Source organism: Amblyomma americanum, chromosome 1 (genome assembly GCF_052857255.1).
Source record: "Amblyomma americanum isolate KBUSLIRL-KWMA chromosome 1, ASM5285725v1, whole genome shotgun sequence".
Lineage (NCBI taxonomy): Eukaryota > Metazoa > Arthropoda > Arachnida > Ixodida > Ixodidae > Amblyomma > Amblyomma americanum.
Window position 1 is genome coordinate 538,009,015 of NC_135497.1, and position 13,906 is coordinate 538,022,920.

Consider the following 13,906-nt stretch of genomic DNA (forward strand, 5'->3'; position numbering starts at 1 on the left):
GGGAGACATTAATGCAAGCGGCGTAGACAACGAAACAGACACACGATCGCGGTGCCAGAGAACGCGCCGTTGAACATGTGGGAGACAGTGTGGACTGCCAAGGGCAGACAGGGTCAGCTAGAAATTTAGCTCCGGACGAAGTGGAGAGGACCATATCAGGTTGTCGAGAAGCCTTCTCCATGCAATAACCATCAAAATCACAAATGCGAGCCGATGCGTGATCACGATGCCTGCAAATCGTTGGCACCAGCTCAGTATTCACCAAATGAGCGAGGTGAAAGCCAAGATTTAGATGGGGACGGCAATAAGACGCAGGAAAGCTCTCCTGAATTTATCCAGCAGGTGCCAGGGGTTATGGCAGGAATGCCACCTATTTCATGCATTGTTGGAAGCCGAAGCGTGCAAGACTGCCATGCACGTAACGCATGCGAAGGCCGCTCCATGAGAACGAGTCCCTCAGTACACAAAGGTATGACTTCACTGAACATATGCGGATACCAGCTACGAAAGCGCGGATAGGTAAATCGAACTAATGGCATCCAAGCTGAGTTGGGAAATAGCTCTGTATTATATAACTGATAATGTTCTTGTTCATGAGCTAAAAACACTGGAGTTGCCAGTCAAGTCCTTGAGCTTCCACAAAGTACCGTAAAAACCGGACTATAGGTCGGACCGGAATATAGGTCGACCCCCTAACTAACCAATTCTAAAAATGAAAAAGATCTTTTTCAATGGGAAAAGTACCGAAAGACATCCTTACTTTGAAACAAATGCGACTCGAGAGGTTGCACAATGGTGACAGTATTTAATTTCATTTAAATGCTGCTTGTATGTACACCCGGCAAATTTTTTAACAATATCGCGCACCAATCGGCCCGCGTGTTCGTTTCTGGCACAGGCAAGTACGGCGCCGTAGAGCAAAGCCCTCCTCTTCATGAATCGCCGCAAGCAGGATGGCGAGCCTTTGAATTGCGCCCTCGTGAGTCTAGAGGCACGCGCGATCTCTGCCGCTTTCACGCGGATGCATTCGGCAGTCACAGGCAGCAATCTTGCTCGCAGCGCAACGTTTCCTTCCTATTCTCGATACACTACGGTCTGCCCAAGAAATGATGTTTTCTTCTGGTTGCTGCAAGTTGTAATACGCAGCTTCTGCCTCCGCCAGTATTGAATGCTCTTTTCGGATACTCCAAATTCGCACTGTGCCGCCAGGTTCCCGTGAGCTTCCTCGTACTTAATCGTATTCTTCTTGAAGGCGACGGTAAATTGCCGTTAGCTTCCGCTTTGCATCTACTGAAATGCAAAATGGCGGCACTGCTGCTGATGGCGATGGTGATGGAGCCTGCTGACTTCAGCCACCCATTGTTGCAAGACTTCCGTATTTTTTCCGCCAATGACCGGTATATAAGACGGGGGTCGACTTTTCACCATGGTTTTTTGAAAAAAAATTCGACCTATATTCCGGTTTTTACGGTAGTACCTTCATAGGATAGCATGCACTGTTCTATAACATACCTGGCTTCATTTTCATTTTTTTGTTGTGCCGTGATCGTGCAAAAAGTGGGAGCTCTTTTGTAAATATGGCAATGTTTATGTCGCACAATTTGGACTCAAGAGAGGCAATTATGTGGGTGCTGGGTTTCATGCGTGTATCTATAGCTGTGGAAGAAGTCCAGTGCTGCTCTGCGACACGTCCAGTTGTGACTCCTGCGGAACATGGTGTTGTGAGAAAACACTATGCGGAGTGAATGAGTGCCTTTGGACCCATCGTATGTACTGCCGCGAGGCACTTGAAGCGGGTTCAGTATATGGATCTCATGTGTTCGAAGAACATTTTTTCGGACGGTGAGCGAGAGTGCTGCGCGTCTCCGAAAGGCCGCTATCTCCAGTGTCATGTTCCCTTTGTGGGACCACGGAGGCGCTCCACAAGAGACTGTATGGCCAGGAAACATCAAGTGTCGGGGGCCAAGACTCATTATGGGTCTGAGGGGCCACAGCCTGGCCGTCTTTATTCCCACCCCAACAAGTATTCAAAGGGCCAAGCACACTCCCTAAGAGTGACAGTGGCGCCAACTGGAGAACCACATTTCTCTCACCCCCACCACTACTTCAAAGCAGGATTGAGGCGTCTACTGCCCCAGGGAGCCAGTTATGCACTTTCCTTTCCTCAAAATGATCGAAGTCTAGAGAGTTGTCAACAAACAACACTGCAGGTCTATAGCTTTCTATAGCTTCTTTGTTGCTGCTGCATTTCTGCAACAGGGTTCTGAATGCCAACACATGCAGCGCACATCTGTCACTATCCCCAAATAGATTAAAGCACGACTGAGGTGTCCCCTATCCCAGGGGGCCAGTTATATGCATTTCCTTTGCTTTCCATGAAAATTGAAGACTGGTTTTGAAAATTGGTTTTGAGGCAAGGAAATGGCACATTAACTGTCTCGCATATATTGGTGGACACCCCAACCTGCCAAGGAGGGCCGCCTGCAGAACAGGGTAGGCAGCTAGCCCTGAGGAGTTGGAATGGGTTTTTGGGGAAAGGAAATGGCGCACCATCTGTCTCATACATCATTGAATTTTTCATACATCATTGGAAACCTGAACCACGTAAGGGAAGGGATAAAGGAGGGAGTGAAAGAAGAAAGGAAGAAAGAGGTGCTGTAGTAGAGGGCTTGTCGACCACCTGGGGATCTTTAACCTGCACTGACATCGCACAGCACACGGGCGCCTTCGCCCCTTTCGCCTCCATCGAAACACGATCACCGCAATCAGGTTCGAACCCGGGTGCTCTGGAGCAGCAGCCGAGCGCCCTAACCATTGAGCCACAACGGCAGGTACTGTCCTGTGAAGCTTTCTCTTCAAAAACAGTGCCCATGGGTTTTATGCTTTTTTTTTTCCTATTCCAAGAGATGGCACTTTAGCGCCTGGCTCAGTTCATGGTGTCTGTGCACACATCAGCAAACGAAGGAGTGCTTGTATAAACAGCACTGCAACTTATCAAGCATGGTGAATTAGCTAATACATAGTAAAAATTTGCTCATTTCTGGTAGGCATAAACATATTAAGGAAGGCTTTAATTATGCTGTTTAAATGATGTGGTACAGACGTTCCAAGGCAGCACACCAATGTATTTCCTCATAAACAGATTGTGCATTTCTGATTGTTCCCATGGCACCTGGAGACCAGCACTGAAGCTCTGCTGATCGACAAGAGTGAGGCATTTACAGCAGACAACATACTGCAGTGAGTTTGCTGTCTGTGGTACTACAGGCCACTCTTCTTCACTAGTCTCCTTCCCTTGCTTTTGATCTAGGGAGTCTTCCCCCAAATTAAAAAAAAAGCTCACCTAAATAGTCTCTCTACATATACACACACAAGTGCTTTCAATATATGGCTATCAAATTTGGCAACAAATTATGCTAACACACAAGACAGACACGAGAGACAAAGTTTACGGGACCTGGCACCAGTCCCATCAACCTCACCTCTCATGTGTGTCTTGTGCGTTAGCACAACTTGTTGCCAATTTAAAACCATCAACCAACTCGGCCCGCAAGAAGTACTTCTAAGATATATGACTCTCAAGACACGTGATTTTGTGGAAGGTGATATGTCAACGCTCACATCAGTAATTTGATCTGAAAAATGTGCTTTTTTTTTAACAGTACTGTTCTGTGTCAAAGCCTCGCCTGTTCGCCAGTTAACAATCACTTAAAAGATACACATATGCAGTGCTTTGCAATCATGATGGAAGGTACATTTCAGTCTTCATAGCAATATACCGTATTTACACGACTGTAAGTTGACCCATTTTTCTTTATTTGAGAATCCGAAGTGGGGGGGGGGGGGGGGTCGGCTTACAATCGAAACCAAAGCATAGTACCATAAATAAAGGCGAGACAAACGCGATATCAGGGATGCTGCAGCATGGCTGCAATTTTAAGGTGAAAGCCTTTAATGGCTCATACTCCCGGTCGAGACCCTGTTTGTTACATCGCCAACCGGAAATGACGTCATACTGTCCGTAAGTTCGTTATGCTCAACTCAATAAGAAAAAAAATCTCTGTGCACGATTGGATTCAAACCACCATCCTTCCATTCCGCAGCAGAGTGTGCTAACAACTACGCTACTTCCTGCCAACGCATATATAGTTCTTGTCTAGGATGTTGCTTCCTGCCAACGCATATGTAGTTCTCCTTGTCTAGGATGCTGGAGAGTGTTTGCGGAAAGGTGTTGAATCAGATGGATGCCTCCCAAGTGCCCTCCAGTGTATCCAGCATTTAAGATTCACAAACAATTGTGTACTTGATTAACATCTTAACAACACATCAGTGACACAAGCAGCAACACCGCGCTAAAGGCATTCGCCTCACCGCACTTTAGGTCAACAAAGTGCCTCCCTGAATTTTTTGTTTGCTCTCCAGCTCTACCAAGCAGCATTCGGCTATCTTGCACACTTTTTCGGAAAGATTTTTCTTTACTTTCAACTGCGCACTCGGCGCTCAAGGGAGTGTAAATTGCGGCGGCCTCGCCGCTCAGAGGTAGTGTTGGTACGCTTCCGGGTAGTTACGCTTCCGGGTGTTACTACGCTTCGGGGTAGTGTTGGTAGCTGATGAAAGAGCCAACGCCGCTTACGCATAGCGCACATAGTTTCCCTTTGGCTCTGTTTGACGACTGCTGGCCATGTTTTAGCAGTTTTTAATGTAGAGCTTCGGCAATCATCATTTGTGCTCAGAGTCCAGTAAGCATCTGGTGCTCGTTCACGGCTACATTCAAGATGGCTGTCATTCTTTATGGCGAAGAAATGAATAACTGCATGCCGGGTGACAAGTTCGACGTCTCTGAACGGGTAGTAATACAAGTGTGGCAGCTGCAGCAAGGCAAAATTTTAAGCTGTTCTACGCGATGGTGTGGTGCGGTTGTTTGTGACGTGTGGGATTTTGCGGGACGATGTTAGGAAAGTGTGCTGTGGGACTGCAGCAGCAATGGCGACGGCAGTGCTAGGAAGGATGATGGCACAAGTGTGGATGAGTAGTCTACTGACTAATACATTTTAGAGCGAGAATGTTAAGGCGTTAGTTAGGCGGGAAAGCCGGCGTTGTTGGCGTCGCCACAGTCTAAGCAGCTTCGTCGAGTCGCTTTTCATGCTAGCCTTGAGCAGCTGCTTCATCAACATGCAGAACCGGCACTCCCCCACCGCCCTCCTCACAAGCAGCGGCCAATGGCGGCCGCTGATAAGCGTCGGTGGCTCAATGATGCTATCGCATTCTACTCTAAAAAGCGAAGCATCCTACAAATTTTTTATTCTGGAATGTGCCCACGGGCATGCCCTTCTTTTTTTCCTGACATGCGATATGGGGGGTAAACTTACATTGGAGTTGACTTACAATCATGTAAATACGGTATCCAAAAAGTGCACAACAGACTAGTAACATGTCTACATAAATTGCTTCGAAAGACAAGCTATCAGAACAGTGTTTTCTGCAAAAGCCAGAACAGACTGTTCGGTAGTGTTTCTTGAGCGAGCAACAGGATGTTTTAAATGTTATTTAATAAACAAAAAAATGAGTGCATAGCCTTAGAGACTTCTTTTTTACGTCATTGAAACCAAATGTTTCTAGTCTCATTTTATGATGTGCTATAAATAGGGAGGCACACATACCAACTTTCAAAAGGAAAGTGGGAAAAACACATACACGTAAAAAAAAACTGTACAAGTCTGTCAAAGTTCATAAAATAACCCTGTTAACTTTTCAACCCAGGCAACCAACTGTCAAAAATTACAATAACATTCATGGGTAACTGCTTTTAAAAGGACCCGGAAAGGGGCTCTCAATAAAGTAGCAATATGCCTGGGACGTTAAAAGATTCTGCTTCATAATTATCCTCCAGCAAGTAATATTTTAGTGCGTTTTGTGGAAGCTGACCTATATGCAGACAAAATTTGAACTTCCCTGTCTTCACGCCTTTCACTCTCCTCTCGCACGCCAAAACAGCGGCACTCCTCCGCCGGCCCAACCTACTCGGCCCCTCCCCTACCTCCGCCAGCTGTGGCGCGCGCGGAGTGGCTGTGGGCACGGTAGCCTGTGATGTCTGAAAGAATCTGGCACTGTGAGCCAATGATAACCCCCCGCTGCTGACGTCACTTGCACGAGGTGAAGTCGTATGCCAGGTTTTCGCGTGAAAACCCAGCAGTGCGCGTCGCCGCGAGGTGCGAAAGCGGGAATTTTTAAAAAGTGTAGTAAATTTCCCACTTGCTTTTGAGGCCTCGTACCTGGCATGGATGCTCGGTGGTTTCAACTCTACATAGTGCAAGCATATTAAAGCCAAGCTCAAACATCCCTTTCTGTGGCCCTTTAATAAGCATGGAACACTGATTTCACCTTAACTTTATGGCCTGGACATTTGAAAGATTACAAACATGAGGTTATTAAGAAGCATAGCAAAAAACTAAATAAAGCATCTAAACTTTAAAGAAAAATGTTGAGAAAGGAGGGTTAGCAATTGCATTGAGATTTTTAAACTGACTGGAAGCTAGTTAGAACATCTTTACACAGGATAAACCTAAGTTAATTAATGATTGCTCACCACAGTGACCACGCAGATCCATGAAATAAAGATGGTTTCATTTAATCACAAAGACATATGCATTGAAATCTGTCAAGCCACTCTAATAACTCAGGGCAACAAAGACAGCTCAGCAGTGCTTAGATCTGTCAGCTGCATTGTAGCACCAAACTGCAAACAATAGCTGTTGAGCCACCTCACTATACAGTTACCAGGCTGTCAGGCAGGGTTAGATGAGTACTTCTTAACTATCTGGAATTTTATACAGAGCACACCATGTTCTCAAGGCAACAACAAATTCAGACTTGCTGTTGCAGCTGGAACAGCGCCAGGTATTACTGAGGAGTTGACATGCAAAAGTGTGTGTACTTAGGCTTAATCTAAAATAAACTGATCCGGATACTACAGGGCAGAGCAAAGAAAACTCATGCTCATCATATTTCTGAGCAGCTCCTCATAAAGAAACTACGCTCCCCAATTAAGCCTCTGAGTCAAGTAGTGTCTTAAGCGTGTCCCCGAAATGCCTCCGAAAGGGCAACAGCTTGATGCGACTGTTTGCAGCTTGCTGCTCACTAATGTTTTTGAACGTGACCACTTCGTTTCCTTTTTTGTCACCTGCGTGGTTCACTGTACTGCAAGGCGCCCTAAGCAAAGATCAAGGCAGGAGAGGCAGCCTGATGTTTACACCCGTGCACTTTCCACTGCCAGCCACAGGGCACATCAACCATTGGCTGCTGTCACGGGTTCCTCCGAGACTGGGGATGCTCGGCACTGCATCTTCAACTACAAGTCACACCTCACACAAAGCGCCATGAGTGTTGACCACAACTACTACTTCAACATGAACCTTGGTACATGCCAACATCCAATCATACCTGTCGCATGTGAGTTCATGCACCAGTGATAGTATTGCTGGCAGCAAGCAAATGTACAGCCATCAGTTAAACAATACAGCACACAGCTGCGCACATGCCAGCATGTGCTAGCATCACAGCAGTGGCACATTTGCAGTTACATGTGGTTAGCACAAACACCAGTTTCAACTCTAGTCTGGCAGTGATGCCTTTCCACAGGTTCAGTAGCACCCACACAACTGGGCTGTGGTTACCTCAGCACAGTAATCAAAATGGTGGTTAGCATGCATCAAGTGTTGGCACCAAATCCTAAGCATCAGCTTTTGTAACAGTTTTAAAGCCGACAGCAGCACTACCAGCATAGAGGACACTTACACCAGTGAATCTGGCCTCAGCCAAGCTTAAGCTGCCTGTCTGGTGTTAATCTGGTACACCTTCGTCCATTGTGATGGTAGCATGAATCCTTCGTGTTCTGTTAGTGACACTCTGCACACACTGGCGCTTCGACAAGCCTGACTAAGTAGAGTCGATGCGTCACAAGGATTCATATGCCTCAGCCGCGCGCTCTACACCGACATCATCAACGGCGCCGAGAAAAGCCTCCAGCCTTTCTGTATCAGAAGCGCTTTCCTCCACAGCCTTGCGCTGCTTGCGGTGGGATTTCTTCTTTGACTTGTCGCTCGACTCATCTTTGTCCTTATCCCTGCTAGACTTGTCTTTAGTCCTGTCTTTCCGGTGCTTCTGGCTCCGATCTGAATCATCCTGCATGGACCCCAAAAAAAAGGCACTACTTAAAAGTCACTGAGCATCCGCCCTACTGGCAGAGAACAGATTCAGTGGTAAACATAGTCGCTAGCAAGCAACCCATGCATGTGGACATAAATGCATGCGCCTTTCGGCAAGAGACACGCACCTTTTTAGACTTGTGCTTCTTATGCTTAGTGACTGCAGCTTCGTCCTCAGGTGTGCCACTGGTTAAGCCCATTTTTTGCTGATGCTTGGGACCAGAAGCTGCTTGGTGTTAGGGGAGTGGGGGGAGGGGGAACAAAAATAGGAATTATGAGCAAGCAACAAAAACTGGATTTTTAACTTGAACTGCGCTGGTACGATGAACATCTAAAAGAGCAAATTTTTTTCCGGAGAAGATAATTTCTCACTCCTCCTTTACCATGCGCAGTGACATTAACAATAACAGTGAAATGACAAGACACCACAATAAATGTAGATTGTGGAGTGACCAAACAAAATTCAAACAACTTTAATGCTATCATGCACCATGTCCCACGCTTGCTATGCAGATCCAATAAAGGCCGAGTTTGGGCGAGTTGGTTTTCCATGCTGAACGTAAAAGCGAAAAAAACAAGGACGTAGAATAAGACACACAACACGAGCGCTCGTGTGTGTGTGTTATTCTACGTCCTTGTTTTTGTGCTTTTACGTTCAGCGTGTTATGCAGAGTCGGTGAAAAACAAAAAATTGCAGCACTTCAATGCAATCACCACATTTAACATCTAAACCTGAGAATGACATTCGCAAAAGATGACATCACAATTCCAAAAAAAATGCACTTTAAACACACAATAAACTTACATTAACACCACTACCCCAGGGCTGACCTGAAAGGCGTGGGTTTGATCCCGGCTGCAAAGGTCGCACTTCAATGGAGGCGAAATTGTAGGGGCCCGTGTACTGTGCAATGTCAGTGCTAGTTAAAGAACCCCAGGTGGTTGGAATTATCCGGAGCCCTCCACTACGGCATCCCTCACAGTCTAAGTCATTTTGAGACGTTAAACCCGACAAACCAACTTCTTTTTCATCATCATCATCAGCCAGACTTACATAGCCTAGAATATTATAAGGTGCACACTGCTACAAATTAACCAATCATAATTCTTACCCCCATTAGACAGTTTTTTAAAAATGATATTGTCCCTCAGAAAAAACAAGGTACAAGGTGTGAGCAACCGACGAATTTTAAGGGCAGCTTTGGTGAAAGAGTGCCATGGCACAAGGTGTTTTAATCTACTCAAGGTGGGGTCAGGGGAAAGCGTGTACCCACTGGGAACTGGTGGGTATGTGGCGGCACTGGGGATCGAACCCTGCATCTCCAGCATGATAGGAGGATTCTCAAAACACTACTCCAGCGCTGCAGTGTGTGAGCAATAGAACCACTTGGTGTGAGCTAACACAGCATAGTACGGATCACAGTAAAACCTCAATGATACAATCCCAGTTGTTATGAATTCATAAAATGCCCTGGCCAGAGTGCATTGTGTGCAATGGGCAGAAATTCGGATGCTACAAACATACAAACAACCCCCCGCCCCCCTGCGGATAATTCGAAAGTGCAAGCTGTGACCCCACCCTCGAGCACCAAGTACTTGTTACCCGTACATCGCTGACGCCGCAATCATCAGTTTCACAGTACGCACTGCGAGTAGTGAGTGACGACATTTGATCAGCACAGCGCCGACAACGTGAGTCAGAGGTGGTGCGCAGCCATACGTAAACCCCGTCAGCCGAAATAGATTTGTGTAAATTCTGCATACGAATTTTGTACATTTTAGATGATACGAAACTAAATTTTTTGTGTGACCCCGTGAGAATCATATGATCGAGATTTTACTTACTGAGAATGCACTAAAGAGAAGAAGAGCCAGCATGCCGTGAGTGAAAAATATTTCGGTACTCAAAAGCCCAGAGGGGGGATAACAAAAGCAAAAAGCAATTACATGAATGCACAAGGCTTCACATCATAACAAATCAAACATAGGAAAGTCATGAAAGAAAGAATGCAAAATGCATTATCAAATTGGCGCAATGTTATGCACTTTGGGCATGGTGCTACTGCGCAGCAAATCACAATATAATATGTAGTTATAATCAGAAATTGTCACGTAGTGGTGACGGCAGTCGAACCAGCGATGAACACGGACAAAGGGGCTTCTAAAAGAAAACTGTTTATTGGGCTGACTTGCGCCCAAAATGGACTGAATCACTCGGCGGCGGCGAAGCAACAAGCGTGCTCGGCGGACATCGAACAGAATGCCTGCTGCTGTCGGCCGTGCTCAATTTAAAGCTGATAGCGAACTTTCGAGACAAAGCGTGCAAAGTTACCAGAACATTCTGGAACAACGTAGAATCAGCTCCGCCTGGCTGCGATCAATCGAGATAAATCTAGTCGCGTCTTGCGTCGCAAAGAAAGCGATAAGGTGGTGTGGCGGCAGATTTGAAAAACGAACAAGCACTGCAAATATTCGCGGCAATATCACACGTTCAAAGGTAGCAAGCTCAAACAAACTGAAATGCTGCGCCCAATTCATGAAACATTAGTGACGATGAACAGAAAAATAATATTCGGGCAGGCATTCCATTCTTTTATAGACAAAACTAATGGGGAATTTAGATATTTGTTTGTGCGGGCAAAGATTGGTTGAATTTTATGAAGATAATCAGTATGAGATGATGTGTGATGTGTTGCTCTAACATGCATGGACACAAAGGATAAGTTTCTGCAGTAAAGTTTATAGTAAGTAGACTTCGTAGTAGGTAGCTGTAGTAGGGACTGCTTTAGTGCACAAATGCTTTGATACAGCGAGTACGACTAAAATAAAGCGTGCTGCCTTGTTTTGCCCCGTTCTAAGCAGTTCGACAGATTACCTTGATGGGGATGCCATACTACTCAACAATATTCTAATGATACTTGAATTAGAGACATGTAGGCCTCCAGTTTGGTATCAGGGTTGGCAAGAGATAGACCATGTTTAAGAAAGCCCAATTTTTTTAGTGCTTTGCCAGTGATTATGTTCTATGTGACTATGCCAAGTTAAGAACAGGGTTATAAACTTAAACGCTTATGTGCGCTCAGTAACACTGTTATTTAGAATATAGAGACATGGAGTACTACAAAGTGTACGGTCATATGTTTATTGTTGTCGGTCTTTATATCCATCTGCCAAACGCTCCACCAAGTACTTCACCTATCTAGACCTCTTACAAGGCAACGTCTCTATAGTAATACGATCATCGATAAAAAGATGTATGGGTGAGCCAATATTTGTAACAATGTCATTAATATATCATTTAAAAACAGAAGAGGGCCAAAGACAGATTCTTCAGGTACTCTCAGTTTGAGATGTTCAGTTTTAGACATGAAGTTGTTCCCAGTTACACATTGTTGTCTGTTAGCTAAAAATTCTTGAATACACTTTGTAGTATTACGATCAAGTTGCAAGTTACACAGCCGAGCCCACTTAAAATGACCACAGTTATAACAAACGCTCACTTATTACGAACAACGGCAGTCCAGTGGTCAAAATTTGTACTAAGGCAATGGCACTGCATCTCAGATATAACTAAAAATAGTGGCCGCATGATTCGGTTTGAGCAAATGAGGAGCCGATGAAAAGTCGCCCCCGCAGCCTAGAAATGCACTTGTCAGCGCGCTGACCAGAAAGAGTCTCCCAGCTCCATGGTCCCCCTCTTGTTTTATGCAGAAATGTGGTGGCTACATAAAAACAATAGGAATTAAGACTGAAGTTAACTGCTTTCCAGGCATGCACCAACAGGCTACAAGGCTAATAAGTGCACTCGTGTGTGCGGGCTGAACAAAACGTCTGAAGTGGAAGCAGGAGCGTAGTAGGTGCAGGACAGGGGCAGCATTAAGTAACTACTGCACACAGTTGATGATAAACCAATGGCAGCGATACGTGAAACTTTAATGCCAGTAACGTGGGGTGCATTGCTGGCCGAGCTAGTGACGTGGTGTCTGTTGTCTGCATCTCTACTTTCTGTGCTGCTTCGCCACTGCATCTATAAAACCTTGTCAATGACCGGAAAAGAGGATGCCCACCTACCAGCAGTTGCTGTGAAAGCTTGCAATTTACCCAATTTGAAATATTGTGTCCCTAAAGTAGCTCGTCATAGTCATAGTAGTGCGCAGGAGCACAGGACCCCACTGGGGAGCTTGGAAAGTCCCATTATAAATTCTGCTTACATGCGTAACGGACATTTTTAAGAAATAAATGCCACTTCTGCCTGACTTTGCATATGTGGCTGTAAAATGAGAAGTCCACTTACAACACACTTCGGATACAACGAACGCAATCCATGTGTCCTTCAGGTTCGTTATAAGTGGGCTTCACTGCATACTTATTTGATGAGGCACTTTTGGGGTACACAGTCAAAGGCTTTAGAGAAGCCAATAAAAACAGCGTCAGTGTACAAGCCATTGTGAATGGCAAGATGAAGATCCGTTACTAATTCAAAGAATTGGGTTTAACATGAATGCCGGTACCTAAAACCATGCTGATTTTCAAGTAGCAGGCCATTCACGTTTAGGTGCTCCATGACATGGGTAAATATTAGATGTTCTAGTCTGCACCGTACTCAAGTCAGAGAAATGGATCGACAATTTTTAGGATTGGTATTATCCCCAGATTTAAATAGCAGTATAACTGTAACAGTAAGAGGGTTGGAATGATAAGCAATGAATGGATCAGGAAGCTGGATGTTCACAGGAATAGGTGAATCATCTCTCAAAACATTGCTAAAATGACTGTTCCCGAAGTTTAAACGGTGCAGAGTTGGGCTCCTTTGGGGATCTTCCTTGCCCAGCATCGAGAAGGAACCAGACTCACGCCTGTGCGCATCCTGCACCTCGCATTTGCAATGGCTCTTGGCTGCTACAATAGTATTTTGGCGCATCAATGACCACCCATCTGCAGCAACATGCAGCAGGTTTACTGCAACAGTGCAGGTTGGAACAGCATTACCAGCACTGGGAAGGAACGAGTGCCATGGGTGCGGGCATTCAGTACGTAACACATTACGGAAAAATCAAAGAATCAAACAGCCAATTTGCTCGCTTAGGCTAAATGCGAATAAGCACCGTGTGTTTTGCAATTTTTGCATCATTGAACATTTGCTAAGCTACGGTGTTTGTTGTGGTGTGTCCCCTTCCATGCAAAGGTGAAACAAGCGTATTTCATGGTCACACACGTCTATTCGACACTCTGCTCAGCATTTTGTTCGGCATCCGGTTAATCCCTCTTCTTAATCAAGTTTACAAACACAGCTTAATGGTTCATAAAGTAGCTGGACATGGCTTCCACACCAGACACAACAGTTTTGTCCGGCCACCTGCCACTTCACCTCACCTGCCACCTAGGTCACGTGACCTTGTGACATATCACAACCTGCCAGGTGCGTGCGTGTTGTACGCATGCACACGCATGTTGTGTTGTGAGTGTTTGCAATGGGTGGTCGGCTGTCGTCTTGCTCTCGTCATGTGTGATATGTGGCAAAGCCCACAAGCCGAATTTCACATGAGTCCCAAGCCCAGCAGTGTCGCAGCGTTGTGATCCGTGCATGCAATAAATGTCGGAGAAGAGAGTGAGAGGACTCCTCTGTACCCTTTAAATTTTATCTGCAGATAATTTCCCCCGATAATGTGGGTTTGCACTAGTCGGATTCATGAAAGTCTGCA

General features: G+C 45.5%; 1 protein-coding gene across 6 annotated transcripts in view; it reads right to left on the reverse strand.

The window, feature by feature from the left end:
- Nucleotides 1-3,037: 3,037 nt before the first annotated feature.
- The window catches only part of LOC144116288 (rab-like protein 6), a 149,716-nt gene continuing 138,847 nt past the window's right edge, over nt 3,038-13,906 (reverse strand). For all 6 annotated transcript variants that reach the window (XM_077651029.1, XM_077651024.1, XM_077651025.1 and 3 more), the window contains 2 exons: nt 8,333-8,430; nt 3,038-8,181 (listed from right to left, as the gene is read on the reverse strand). In XM_077651029.1, coding sequence (XP_077507155.1) covers nt 7,954-8,181; nt 8,333-8,430 — 326 coding nt within the window. In that variant the 3' untranslated portion in view covers nt 3,038-7,953. The remainder of the gene's footprint in view (nt 8,182-8,332; nt 8,431-13,906) is intronic.